This window comes from Salmo salar, chromosome ssa19 (assembly GCF_905237065.1).
Source record: "Salmo salar chromosome ssa19, Ssal_v3.1, whole genome shotgun sequence".
Taxonomy (NCBI): domain Eukaryota; kingdom Metazoa; phylum Chordata; class Actinopteri; order Salmoniformes; family Salmonidae; genus Salmo; species Salmo salar.
Genome location: NC_059460.1, coordinates 80560990 through 80575875, shown reverse-complemented (window position 1 = coordinate 80575875; position 14886 = coordinate 80560990). Strand labels below are relative to the sequence as shown.

Genomic DNA, 14886 nt, shown 5'->3' with positions numbered 1-14886 from the left:
ATTGGTTTTTAAATCAATCCACAATTGTGCACCCCAATACATGTCAGACATGCTTTTAAGTTATGTACCCAGTAGGTCCCTCAGGTCCTCTGGCCTTTTAACTATCCCAAAGCCTAGGACCAAGAGGCATGGAGAGGCAGCTTTTCGTTACTATGGCCCCTGCCTCTTGAATAGCCTGCCAGAGAACCTGAGTGGGGCCGAAACTGTGGACACATTTGAAAAAAAATCTTAACACATTTTTAGCTTTGCTTATCCTCAGGGTGCTTTTTAGTCGTAAAATATGTCATTCTTTTGTTTATCTTATGTTTGTGTAAATTTCAGCTTTTATTTTCATAGCTTTTTCCTGTGAAGCACAATGTGTTGCATTCCGTGTCTGAAATGTGCTGTAGAAATAAAGCTATATTTGATTTGATTATAGACTAAACCAACCAATGCTGCACCTACAGTACTGTACCTGTCCATCGGAACCAGGGTCAGACGAGGCAGGACTAGAGGAAACGGATACCATTTTAAATCCATGGAGGGGCACAACTAGTATTGCTTTAGAGCCCTAATAACATAAGCTAGATTTGTCCTTCTGTCCAAATGTACAACAATGTATCTGAAATGTAGCCGTACAAAACAACCTGTGTTTTATATTATAACACAAGACGTGCGGCCCACTACAGCATCTGAAAATGCAGCCGTAGCTGCCATAGGCCTACACATAATTTAGGCCTACCAACAAGCACAGATCACTCAGCTAACAAAGATTCTTACAGGTTTAATAGTTATGATTGAAGTTTAAACTATAGGCTACATTTGAGCGTAACCTACAGTAGGCCAAGCCGCCACTTCTCCAGGTGCACAATATTTTTGTGGGAGAGTCATTCCCCACACGACGGTAGCGAGTTAGAATCTTGCTCGAAAATGAGTCAATGACCACGTAATAGCGAGAGAGTGGGTGAAAAACGTAGGCGGTGTCGTTTTCAATGTTGACGTCACTTTGACAGTAGCCTATCACACAACGACTGTGTGTAATGCAAATTAATGATAAGAGTGAACGTTTGCCTACTCATTTTAATATGCTACACACGGTATTGGTCCTGTACTACTGTGACATACAGCTAGCTAAATCACATGAAAATCCAGAATTGATTAACTTCGTTATGAACCTAGACATGTGATAATCAAAATCAGTGCATTTTACCACCATAGTTCTGTCCTGATAGACACCAAAAGTCATATGAAAAACAGTGAAAAGTGCATGTTTCTTCATCAAGCTTGAAGGTGAAAAATGTACTAGATACATCATACCAGTAAGAAAAGTCCTCAAAACAATAATTTCACCACAAATATACTCAACGCATCAATTTTATTGACAAAGATCACCAAGCACACAGATGGGATATTGATGTAGCAGCTTCAGTGTTTTATAATATATATATATATATCTTTAATACCCAAGTGGAATGCCCCATTTGCTATAGCTCCTAAGGGGAGCAGTAGCGACCATAGAACAGAATGCTCTCGGTGGTGTTGTGGCTGATGAAGAAGAGAAAGGGGTGGTCGGCCACAAACATGGGGGTCCTCAAAGTACAGCGCATCCCCATGATGGGGGCCATGGCGCCCGCCGCCTCTGTGCCCTCCTCGTTGACCTCCACAAAGGCCTTGTGCACCACCTCGGACAGCACCAGGTCGTTGCTGGGCGACATGCCCGAGAAGTCGGCCTTGGCGAGGTCGAAGGCGTCCGTCATGCCCATGCTGATCAGCAAGTCCTTCAGGTCAAGGATCTCCTCCAGCTTGAACTTAGGCAGGCCCACCTGAACCTCCACCGCAGCCATCATGTCAGGCCTGGTCCACTGCACAATTTTCTCATAGGTCAGCAGCTTCTCCAGCTGTGTTGGGGGGGGGAACAGTCATGACTGACACTTCTAAAAATATGTAAATGACAGACTGATTTCGGTTTGAGCTAACCCTCTAAGAACCTATAATTACCACAATGCAGTTATGCAGACGGAAATGCAGGTATTTGCCATGCAGTTAACTGTGTATTGTATAGGCCACAAACCCATGTTGCTGACAGAGTAAACAAGTCCTACCTTCACCAGACCAGTGACGTGGTCCTCCATGTCGTTGGGGAGCATGATGAACATGCTTAGTTCGTTCCCCTCGTATTGCAGGCACAGGATCTGGCAGTTGGCCTCAGGGATGAAGGTTAGGGGGAACTTGGCCGTCTGATGCATCATTTTCACTGGCTTACTCTCATTCTGGATCCAATGAAAGGAGGTGTAATTTGTGACTACACAATAATTTCACCAGGGTGGCAGAAGTTACTCATTGATTGTCATGAAAGTGAAGCAAGCGACACATGTTCCTGACACATTGTTAGTGGACTGAGAGTTTTATGACCAACTGACTACAGTAACAGGGAGGGATGACCGACTACAGTAACAGTTGTATAAGAAAGGTGTCCAGGCCTCCTGCATTGCAGTGCTTAAGGCGTCACTACAGCCCCAGGTTCAATCCCAGGCTGCGTCACAGCCGACTGTGACCGGGAGACACATGAGGCGGCGTACAATTGGCCCAGCGTCGTCCGGGTTGGGCCGGCAGGGATTTCCTTGTCCCATTGAGCTCTAGTGACTCCTTGTGGCAGGCCGGGAGCCTGCAAGCTGGCAGGCCGGGAGCCTGCAAGCTGACAATGGTCACCAGTTGAAAGGTGTTTCCTTCAACACATTGGTGCGGCTGGCTTCCAGGTTAAGCGAGCAGCATGTCAAGTAGTGTGGCTTGGCCGGGTCATGCGTTTGTATTTTTTTGGGCGGGTGCATAGCTCTCGACCGTAGTCTCTCCCGAGTCCGTACGGGAGTTGCAGTGATGGGGGGTCAAGAGTACCAAACTGGATTTCATAAAATGCAGTTTGGTGCAGTTAAGGCTCTTGCCTTAGAAGAGCTACTCTAAAGACTCATGATGAATGATCACCAGAGGTGTAACTACATGTTCAATGCGCAGACATTAGAACAATAAGTTGTTTTTGTCAAGCTGGTTGGTACCTTGTTCAGTTTGAACTGGGCATCGCTGGTGTCGGCCTCCTTGAACTGCTTAAACCAGTTGCCTTTGAAGTAGACGGCGTCCACCAACACCAGTCTGGTCAGGTGGTCGACAACCTCCTCCGGCAACAGGTCCTTTATTTTCTCTACAAAAATACAGAGACTTGAGTAACTACAAGTAATAATTACATTTGTTACTTTCTTCTTCTACACCTTTGTTACTAAACAGCAGATAGATCAAGGACACCTAATGGAGGAAATCAATTCGTTCTCGATCTAGTGGTCCCTTATGATTTATTTTTTTACACCGAATTAGAATATTTATCATTAAACATTTCAGTGAATAATATGAATACAAAGGCTGTTACATCTTCTAAAAATAAATTAATGCTATTGTGCACATGGAGACAACAGCTTTAGGCCTCTATTCACCAGAGGTCTGCTTCTCCACCCAGGCATTGATGTTCTTTCTGCAAGTCTCCGCATTGGACTTGAAGTCCACAGCCTCCAGCTCAACATTGTAGTGCTTCTTGGTGTCGCAGAGGAAAGTCTGTCACATTCACCACAGAAACAAGAGATTAAAGACAGGATATTGACTAACTTTATAAACCCCTTAGTACCTAAAAAGAGTCTAGTCTACAATGAACTAGACTGTATGTACAGTTAATCATAGAATGTATAGGACATCCTGGAAAATGCTAGTGTAGTGTCTAATACAGTCACTGGGGTCAATTCAGAGTGAACAAAAATAACATTTGAGATGCACACTTACTCCACTCACTGTACATTATGGACGTTACCTCAACAAACTGGTAAGACTGTTCTCCGTACAGGCGATTGGCCAGGCTCAGTGAGTATGGGGCTCCCTGCTGGTTCAGGTCATGAATGAGTTTGCCGAAGCCAACATGGATGTCATCCGTAGCTTTGTTGAAGCACATCGTCTATTGACAAAAAGGGGGGGTGGGGGGGAAGAAAAGTACATAGTGACATTGTGGTTGCAGCTTCCTGTGACAATTTCTGTCATTTAGACAAGGCCAGATTACATTCATGCTGCTGAACTATTACAAAATGATTGGTTTGTGACCAGGACTTCCTGTTTATATTTCCATTTTTTTTTTTTTAAAGATGCTTAACAATTATGAAAAAAATAAAACGACACTTTGAAACCTTAGGAGAGAAAATATGCTAGTATTCCCTCAGTCTCAAATGCTGCTACTGCTCAAACTATTGGTCACATGCACCAAATACAACAGGTATAGACCTTACAAGCCCTAAAGCAACAATACAGTTAAGGAAAAAAAATGAATATTAAACTAACAAATAACTAAAGAGCAGCAGTAAAATAACAATAGCGAGGCTATATACAGGAGCTGCTGCTACTACATTTGTGTGTATGTTATGGGGCTAATATCCCATAAATAAACCACAGAAGAAAAACACCTGCACTAGTACCTTGTTCCCAGCAGGGGTGTAATCATTAGTCACACAGTAGCAAAACGTTGCCTGTTGCAACGGAAACAGTTCACTCCAAAACGGAAAACGCTTTGCAACGTAAACAAGTTTCTATTGGACAAATTCAGGTAGGTAGTAGGTCCCTCAGTTTCGTTCCGTTGAAAAACATTTCGCAACAGTCCAGAAGTTTCTACAATCTTCAATTAATTGTTTGTTGCCATAAAATGATACCGACTTGTTTTCATGCACACACCCACTTGAGAAATACTGCACCAAACATCTAAGTTGGACGTAAAATTGAATGACTAAGATCTACGACAAAACTACCGATTTCTTGAATTATCGTAGTTTAATTCTGACTATTTTGAGGAAGTGTATACAGGCTACTAGAGCTGGGAATTACTGAGGGACCTCACCATACTATATTATCACCATACTGAGGGACCTCACCATAAAGATCCTTATCTGCCGATAAAAAAATAAAAATAAAAGAACAGTATTGAGTCGCAGTTGACGGTCCAAACATATTGCATGTCTGCTGCAGAAAAGCCATGAGAAAACAAGGTTTTGATCAGTTATGGAAATAAAAACAAACTAGCTCCCTATATAAGACAGAAACAAGTTCTGAAGGAAATAAAAACACATGTTTTAGTGCAGGTAAAGACAACGAGCACGAAATAATAACTATAGATTTATACCCATCAATACTGGCTACGGCATATCACGTTGGACTAGCTTCTGTTCTAGTTTTTCCAAGGCAGTGTGCGAGCACCCGCGGTCGGTTTGCTTAGCCGTGTCCGGCTAGGCGCCAGCCGGACCGAAGCATGCAGAAGCCTTTAGCCTCTTTAGGATTGTCTGCTTTGGCAAAGCAGAGACCCAGTGGATATTGAAGTGGGTGGAATGACACTTATAAAAATAATCCTAAAAACAATGTAGTATGTTAGATCATGAGTGTTCAGTCCTTGACAGGAAATTGAGATATGACCCCTGCCATATTTGTTCTGTGAACGTTACTCAAGAGGAAAGCATCCCACCCTCACGAGAGACTCCCCCATTTTATGACCTACTTTACACCACTGCTCTTGCTTGCATCACTACAGGTAGGGATTGCATGAACTGGACATAGACAAAGTAGCCCCCCCCCCCCAAAATAGTGTAAAGTTAACTTTATTACCCTCGATGTTGTAAATGACTATTGTAGCTGGAAGTGGCTGATTTAATGGAATATCAACATAGGCCCATTGTCAGAAACCGTCACTCCAGTGTTCCAATGGCACGTTGTGTTAGCTAATCCCAGTTTATCATTTTAAAAGGCTAATTGATCATTAGAAAACCATTTCACAATTATGTTAGCACAGCTGAAAACTTGTGCCAATTAAAGCAATAAAACTGGCCTTCTTTAGACTAATTGAGTATCTGGAGTATCAGCATTTGTGGGTTCAATTACATGCTCAAAATGGCCAGAAACAAAGAAATTGGTGTTCTGCGGGTACTATTTAATGAAGCTGCTAGTTGAATACGTGTGAAGTGTCTGTTTCTCAAACACTAAGGTACTTGTCCTCTTGCTCAGTTGTGCACCAGGGCATCACATTCCTCTTTCTATTCTGGTTAGCGCCAGTTTGCGCTGTTCTGTGAAGGGAGTAGTACACAGCGTTGTACCAGATCTTCCGTTTCTTGGCAATTTCTCACATGGAATAGCCTTCATTTCTCAGAACAAGAATAGACTGACGAGTTTCAAAAGAAAGGTCTTTGTTTCTGACCATTTTGAGCCTGTAATCGAACCAACAAATGCTGATGCTCCAGAAACTCAACTAGTCTAAAGAAGGCCCGTTTTATTGCTCCTTTAAAATCAGCACCGATTTCAGCTGTGCTAACATAATTGCAAAAGGGTTTTCTAATGATCAATTAGCCTTTTAAAATGATAAACTTGGATTAGCTAACACAACGTGCCATTGGAACAGGTGTGATGGTTGCTGATAATGAGCCTCTGTACACCTATGTAGATATTCCATTAACCTGCCTTTTCCAGCTACAATAGTCATTTACAACATTAACAATGTCTACACTATTTCTGATCAATTTGATGTTATTTTAAGGGAGTCATACAGGATTACTATGGTTTTACAGTGTGTCGTATCGACAAAACTCCTTAAAACGGGTTACAGGGACTCACCTCTGAGAGCTGAGTAGCAGTGTTGGCCCTGGCACCCAGTAAAACCATGGCCAGGGCAGCTGAGATGCTGAGAGGAGAGTACAAAACATTACCCGTTTTGTTCTTCTCTGTGATCTTCTTGAACAAGGCCAGGGTGAAGTTACCATTGGCTACAGACACGGCTGCCATTGTAACTAGTGGGAGATGCAGGCAGAACTTGGAAAGAAAAGTGAAAATGTTTAGTATCAGTGAAACAGAACCGTCAATCAATGGGATGCAATTATCTATCTACTGCGGATGCAGTACGCAACAAAATAAAATAACAGAAAGCAGCTAGTTAACGGTACACCTAAATGATAAATATCCTGTCCTCTCTGATGTTACTATTCTCCTAATTTGAGCTATGGCAACGCGTGGCAAACATTTCGGTGAGGTCCAGGTAGCCAAGCAGACATCAAGTTATACTAAGTAAATCGGCAAGTAATTCACCAATAAAACACAAAAAGTCATAGCTAACCGTAACTTCAGAGTAAACATTCCTAAAATATGTTCAGTACCGTCACCAGTTGATTGGGGAAATGATTATATTGCAGCTACTCACCAAAGACGGGTTATTTGTGAACGTCAAGTCCTTTTCCAGACAGGTGGTTTTCTACAGACAACTTTCAGGGACCCATAAAACAATTAACTGCAGACTGGTCTGTCAAAGTGCTCTTTTGAATCGTTTTCAGCTGACTACTACGGCAAGCCAACTGGATAAAACGAATTTACAACACTATGAAGTCAAAACTACATCCAAGCAGTGTATGGCCTAATTATACAGAGTGAAATAAACAACAATAATGTATCATTTTGTATTTATTGCTGTTAATTCCAGGAAAACAGATCAACAATTTCCATAAAAACCCAATTTGTTTTAGAAATATATTTGACCTTTTCAGTACAATAACATTTACATAAAGAATACAGTAAACATACACCTGAAGGTAACAGTGAGTGTACCCCATACAGTACAGCCTTTTTAACCATGAAAGTTTAACAAGTATAACTGGCAGGTTCATATGTACAATTGTCCTCCAAGATCACATGGTTCTTCAATCATCCATACAATTCTGTAAAGAGTGTCCACGTGTTTTCTTTCCCTGTGTTCATCACATGTCCACACCCTTTTTCAATCAAATTCCAAGTTTGCCTCAACATTTTATGAAGTAAATGCAAGAAATATCTGCTTCCATCAAATCAAGCCGAAGAGATTTAGAGTACCTCACCAGTTTGGGAGGGGGGCAGGTTTTTAATCATGTTTGTGGAGGAAAACAGTACTAAGCGTGGCTATTAATGAAAATTGACTAAACTTATCATATGAACAAACGAGTGTGTACTCCGTATGCACAAGTGTAATATATACATGCACATCTTTTACAACTTGTAGACCCCAAATCTTAAGACAGACATGAAAGAGTTCTAAATCATTGAGAATTCTCTCAAGTGATATGTCTGAGAAGGCAGGGATTGACTTTAAGGTCTGAAAAGGCACTTGCCCATCGGGGCAAGTCAAAGAGTATTTTTTTTTGGTTTGCCCGAAGATTATGATCACTTGCCCCCCCCCAAAAATGTAAATGAGCTAGTTACAGGCAGAAGTACCATATATTTCCTGCCTTTCACCTACACATATGGGAGGAATCAAACAGGTTAATTGAATTCTTTGTATATCAGTGAAAAAATGAACAGAGCAGACTAAAGTTCCCAGACTGCAATAAATTGTCTGTCTTTCACTTTAAACAATGGGGAGGACCAAGAAATATCGGGTTTAGTCTACTGGAATTCTTTGCAGTTTGGTTATTTAGACTTTTTTAATATTTTTTTAAATCAATCCCTGGAAAGCTACCAATCCTGATACCCAAACAACTCTAGTCAGACACCTCCATTAGTGCTCACACTAATCATGTTTATACTCCACATGAAAACACACACGATTCGTAGTGTGTATGTGCATTTTTTTGTTGTTGTTGTACATTTACCAATGTACCAAACATATGCCATACAGTTAGATCTCACTGCTGCATTAAATGAAGAAGTGGGAATAAACATAATGAGTCTCTAGAAAAGTTACATGATATCTGCCTTGGCCACCACAGTCCTGTAGAAATGGCTAAAGAAAATATAGTTGTTTTCAGAGGAGAACAGTGTTATCAATAGCAGGAGCCAAAGAGTGGCCCCGACTCTGCTGGGCAGCACAGCATTTCCAAGAGAATACTGGATGGAGGGACAACAGTGTATTGTCAGAGCTTCACTGTTGCAATAACATCTAGCTCTAGTTCTTCTAGGACTGTTTCAGTGCACTTGAGAAACTTCTGAATTCCTGGTAGTTATAGTGCATATAGTCAAAGATTATAACTAAAATAAACACCCAGCAGCATTTAACTTCCAACATGACAGACATGATGATTAAAAATGTCTTACTCTGCGCTTCACATTATATCAAGTGGCAAATGCTTTAAGAAACATGTTTTGATACTGCCAGATTTCTTACATAAAAAAAAAAAACGAAATATGTTGTACATTCATAAACACTGCAGAAAAAAATATTTAAAAAATAATCCCAGCTTTTAATTTTTTTTTTTTACATTAACTTTGTTTTGTACTCATCTTTCGTAGCTGTACAGTTAAACAATTAAAATCCTCGCCAAATAACAATAAGGAGGCATAAATATACCGCTGTAAAAACGAAGTATAGGAAACTCTTTAATCGAGATCACGCAGGATCCCCATGTATTCAGAGAACAAAATCATTTCCCAAGCTCCCATACTCTAATATACGTGGTGACATTTTCCCAAGCTCCCACACTCTAGGATACGTGGTGACATTTTCCCAAGCTCCCACACTCTATAATACGTGGTGACATTTTCCCAAGCTCCCACACTCTAGGATACGTGGTGACATTTTCCCAAGCTCCCACACTCTAGGATACGTGGTGACATTTTCCCAAGCTCCCACACTCTAGGATACGTGGTGACATTTTCCCAAGCTCCCACACTCTATGATACGTGGTGACATTTTCCCAAGCTCCCACACTCTAGGATACGTGGTGACATTTTCCCAAGCTCCCACACTCTAGGATACGTGGTGACATTTTCCCAAGCTCCCACACTCTAGGATACGTGGTGACATTTTCCCAGGCTCCCACACTCTATGATACGTGGTGACATTTTCCCAAGCTCCCACACTCTAGGATACGTGGTGACATTTTCCCAAGCTCCCACACTCTAGGATACGTGGTGACATTTTCCCAAGCTCCCACACTCTAGGATACGTGGTGACATTTTCCCAAGCTCCCACACTCTAGGATACATGGTGACATTTTCCCAAGCTCTCACACTCTAGGATACGTGGTGACATTTTCCCAAGCTCCCACACTCTAGGATACGTGGTGACATTTTCCCAAGCTCTCACACTCTAGGATACGTGGTGACATTTTCCCAAGCTCCCACACTCTAATTTAAAAAAAATAAGTTAGTGAACATGAGCTGCTTGCTGTCTTGTGCCAGTTTTCAGTGCAAAATACCAAAAGCCTCTAAGGGATCAGTGAGGGGGTTGCGTCTCTATGGAAACAAGACAGCTTCACTCTCAGCAGTGACGAGTACTCAGGACCCTCCTCACACACGCTCTTTAAAAAGGTCAAACTAACAATGACAATGACTGAGAAACATCAGAGTGAAAAAACCCTCTTTGAAACGGAGGGTTCTCTCGGACCGCTCGTGACAAGGAACAAGATGGCGGAATGAAAAGACGTGTTCAGCTGGTGTTGTCTAGTCCTTCGGAAGAGTGGGAGGCGGTGTACTTCAGCCGAAAGTTGCCTGAAAAACAGAGGGGACGGCGTCAGTGGAACAAAGAATGCAATACAAAATGGGAGGATTAAAATAACCTCCGAAAAATTAAGCAAAAAGACAAGGAACCACTGAGATGAATTCCCAAAATGCACCTGAGCAGTTGGGATTTTTCTTTTCATTTTTAACTGCTAAGAGAGAGTTTTGAGAGAAAAACGTCCACAGATCTCCTGAGATGAGAGATAGCCCTTAACAGCAGCTCCTGGCTGTAAATAAGTCCTGCCAAAAGCCTTCCCAAGCTTGGTCAAGGGTACCCTCTGTGTGGGTGGGTGTAGGGTTATAAAGCACTGGTATGTGATAGAGAGTAAGAGCGGGTTGAGGGGGGGTGCTGCAGAGGGGCCGAAGGGGTCCATCTGAAGAGCCCCATGGTCGTGGCGTTATTACCTTGCTGTGTTGAATCAACGCAGGGCTGTTTGCAGTCCTGCGCGTAGTGCCCACTGACCCCACAGTTGTAGCAGGAGACGTTGCCGTTGTTCTTATTGACGCCGACCGCTCCCCCCGGGGCCCCTCCGCCGCCTCCCGAACCGGGCACCATACCCACGCCGGAGGGGTACATGTGCGGGTAGAAACGGTTGAAGGGCGACATCATCTGTTGGAGGCTGTAGCCTAGCTGGGCGCCCAGTACATGGTCAGAGTGAGGGTGGGTGTGCAGCAGGGTCTGGCCAGCGTAAGGGGCGGGGGGGAAGAATGTCAGCTGGGCCTGGCCGTTGCTTTGCGGGGGCGGCTGGCTGAGGTAGTTGCTGGTGCACAGGGACGTGAGCTGGAAGATGGGCGGCGCACCAAACACCTGCCGTGGCGCCATCTGGTGGGGGAAGAAAAACGATGGCGCTGTACGGCTGTTGCCGCAGCCGCCTCGACAACCGCACGCCCCGCAGCACATGGCCTGTTGCTGGTGAGTCGTCTGCTGCTGCTGCTGTTGCTGTGGTTGCGCCTGTTGCTTGGTGACGGAGTTACTGGTGCTGTTGACGTAGGAGGAGTCGGTCTGGGTTGAGCCGGGCGCTGGGCTGGGGGTGTGGGTGGGTACGGACGGGGGCACCACCGCCTGATCCTGTCCAGGGGAAGGCGCTACCCCTAGCGTGGCCATGACGGAAGTGGGGATGGGGGCCATAGTGTACAGGGAGGGCAGGCCTGAAAAAAGAGCCACATCTGGGTGCTTGGTGTGAGGGATGCTAAGGTCCCCCAGGGGTACGGAGGGGGTTAGGGGGGAGGCAGGGTCTGGGTTGGGGTAGGCAGGCTGCAGAGTTGAGGCATAGGGCGGACCGGGGTTGATAACACTGATAGCTTCCACCAGGGGCTGGTGGGCAGGGAGGGTGGTGACACCCTCAGAGCTGGCAGTGGTCTGTGGAGGGGCTGTCTTGAAGTGTTGGACCAGGGGCTGCAGGGCAGGGCTGCCAGGGGGGTGTAAGCCCAGAGCTAGGGAGCCAAACCCTGGGAGTACCATGGGCACTGCAGCAGGGCCATCCCTCTGCTCTGGATCCCCTGGCACGGGAACTGGCACATTGGTGGACATGGGCTCTCGGAGGACCAGGGGCACCTGCATGATCAGCCCTCCGACTACCTTGTTGTCTACCAAGGCAGCTGCCCCCTGGGGGGGGGGCATGACTGGCAGAGGGGCATCGGCAGGTAGTGCCCCGTTGGGCAATATGCAGGGCAGGGGGTGCATGAAGGTGTTTGGGGGATAGTCAAGGCTGGGGGGCTCCCCGACAGGCTTGGCAGAGACCAGCTGGTGGATGGTGGGCATGGCACCACCTGCAACCTCCTGCCAGGGGAAGAAGGCCTCTGCTGGGCCCTGGCTACTGTCTGTATCTGGGTGAGGGTGAGAGCGAGAGAGAGAATGAGAGAGAGAGTGAGAGAATGAAAGAGAGAGCGCGAGAGAGAGGGAGAGAATGAAAGAGAGAGCGAGAGAGGGATAGAGAGGGAGAGCGAGAGGGAGAGAGCGAGAGGGAGAGAGAGAGTGGGAGAACAAAAAGTCTTAGTGATGTCCCAAAAACAAGACAAGCCCAAAATCTAATCATGGTGTGTGTGTGTGTGTGTGTCTCACCTTTATCCTTCTCGTCCTCGCTGTCCAGGCTCTCTGGTTGGTGGTGCTGGGGGCTGGAGGCTGAGCTGTAGCTCTCAGACGAGGTTTCCCCATATACCTCCTGACTGGAGTGTCCGTCTAGACGGTGGTCAGGACACATACATCCCAACATTCATTCAATTAGATTTAGTTCAAATATGATTTGCAAAGCTTTGATTTACATCAAATAAACCTGAAGGCATATATGCGCATGGCTAAGACACACAGATAAGCAGATCAGATGTTGACTGAAAAGCTACGCCTTATAAACTTGTACAACATTGCTCTCTGTTGGTTGAATGGAGTTACTACAAGTAGTAAAGGCCTAAACTCACCAATGGCGAGCGTGCAGTGTGTGTATGATATATTTTTAGAAAGCATTGTTTTGAATTATAATGACCCAACCGAAGCCTCTTATAATGACCCAACCGAAGCCTCTTATAATGACCCAACCGAAGCCTCTTATAATGACCCAACCGAAGCCTCTTATAATGACCCAACCGAAGCCTCTTATAATGACCCAACCGAAGCCTCTTATAATGAATGACCCAACCGAAGCCTCTTATAATGACCCAACCGAAGCCTCTTATAATGACCCAACCGAAGCCTCTTATAATAACCCAACCGAAGCCTCTTATAATGACCCAACCGAAGCCTCTTATAATGACCCAACCGAAGCCTCTTATAATGACCCAACCGAAGCCTCTTATAATGACCCAACCGAAGTCTCTTATAATGACCCAACCGAAGTCTCTTATAATGACCCAACCGAAGCCTCTTATAATGACCCAACCGAAGCCTCTTATAATGACCCAACCGAAGCCTCTTATAATGACCCAACCGAAGCCTCTTATAATGACCCACCCGAAGCCTCTTATAATGAATGACCCAACCGAAGCCTCTTATAATGACCCAACCGAAGCCTCTTATAATGACCCAACCGAAGCCTCTTATAATGAATGACCCAACCGAAGCGTTGCTCAATTAGATTGTGTCTCTATTTTTGGGTTAAATCGTTGGCGCTGTAGTCACACAAAATAATTTTAGTTGTTGTTGTTATTAATCCCTTTCTTCTAGCTCCTTTTAATTGGAAGAGTTGGCTAGGTTAGATTAGACCAATTCATCCACTGATGGAAACAACATTGGAGATATGGACTATCCTGCTAGAATACAGTCCCTGCTCTGCCTGTCCCGTCCTTTCCACCCGCCTCGCTCTGCTTGCTCCGCCCGCCCGCTTCTGGTGACTCTGTCGCTTAAGCCTTTCCCCCAAACAACAACAAAAAGAACATCAAGCAATTTCTTCACAGAGCTACCATTTCAGAGCTTTAGGATAGGAAGAATATCAGGGCAAAATCATCTACATCGATACCCACCTTTCCCTGTCGACTGTCGCGCTCGCTGAGAAGCTGGTGGCACCATGCTCCCATTTGCCAAGTATGCTTTCTTCCCCTTTTCCCTGAAGGAGGAGAGACAAAGATGAGGGTTCGTCGTCAACGATACAGGATAAATGAGGGAGGACAAGAGGAATTGAAGCCTGTTGCTCGACAGACTAGTTGGTATTAGAGCCACTTCAATTTGCTTACCGCCCCAACAGATCCACAAACGATGCAATCGCCATCACTCTGCACACTGCCCTATTCCATCTGGACATGAGGAATACCTATGTAAGAATGCTGTTCATTGACTACAGCTCAGCATTCAACACCATAGTACCCTCCAAGCTCATCATTAGGCTCGAGGCCCTGGGTCTGAACGCCGACGGACCGCCCCCAGGTGGTGAAGGTAGGAAACATCACCTCCACTCCGCTGATCCTCAACACTGGGGCCCCACAAGGGTGCGTGCTCAGCCTCCTCCTGTACTCCCTGTTCACCCATGACTGCGTGGCCATGCACGCCTCCAACTCAATCATCAAGTTTGCAGATGACACAACAGTAGTAGGCTTGACTACCAACAATGACAAGACAGCCTACAGGGAGGAGGTGAGGGCTCTGGGAGTGTGGTGCCTGGAAAACAACCTCTCACTCAACGTCAACAAAAAAAAGGAAATGATGGTAGACTTCAGGAAACAGCAGATAGAGCACCCCCTATCTACATCGATGGGACTGCAGTGGAGAAGGTGGAAAGCTTCCAAGTTCCTTGGCGTACACATCACTGACAAACTGAAATGGTCCACCCACACAGACAGTGTGGTGAAGAATGTGCAACAGAGCCTCTTCAACCTCAGGAGGCTAAATACATTTGGCTTGTCACCTAAAACCCTCACAAATTTTTACAAATGCACAATTGAAAGCGTCCTGTCAGGCTGTGTCAC

General features: G+C 44.9%; 2 protein-coding genes across 2 annotated transcripts in view; both read right to left on the bottom strand.

Moving 5' to 3' along the window:
• Positions 1 to 1337: 1337 nt before the first annotated feature.
• LOC106579695 (leukocyte elastase inhibitor) lies at positions 1338 to 7361 on the bottom strand. Its single transcript, XM_014159828.2, has 7 exons — positions 7232 to 7361; positions 6652 to 6846; positions 3827 to 3967; positions 3459 to 3576; positions 3030 to 3172; positions 2082 to 2249; positions 1338 to 1877 (listed from the first exon to the last, which is right to left on the bottom strand). The coding sequence occupies exons 2-7, from the start codon at positions 6817 to 6819 to the stop codon at positions 1473 to 1475; spliced, it is 1143 nt and encodes a 380-aa protein (XP_014015303.1). The 5' UTR covers positions 6820 to 6846; positions 7232 to 7361; the 3' UTR covers positions 1338 to 1472.
• A 114-nt stretch (positions 7362 to 7475) lies between these two features.
• The window catches only part of LOC106579688 (zinc finger CCHC domain-containing protein 2), a 76364-nt gene continuing 68953 nt past the window's right edge, over positions 7476 to 14886 (bottom strand). Inside the window, exons 11-14 of the mRNA XM_014159820.2 lie at positions 13948 to 14030; positions 12557 to 12673; positions 10900 to 12321; positions 7476 to 10485 (exon numbers count right to left, since the gene is read on the bottom strand). Of these exons, the coding sequence (XP_014015295.2) occupies positions 10424 to 10485; positions 10900 to 12321; positions 12557 to 12673; positions 13948 to 14030 (1684 nt within the window). The 3' untranslated portion in view covers positions 7476 to 10423. The remainder of the gene's footprint in view (positions 10486 to 10899; positions 12322 to 12556; positions 12674 to 13947; positions 14031 to 14886) is intronic.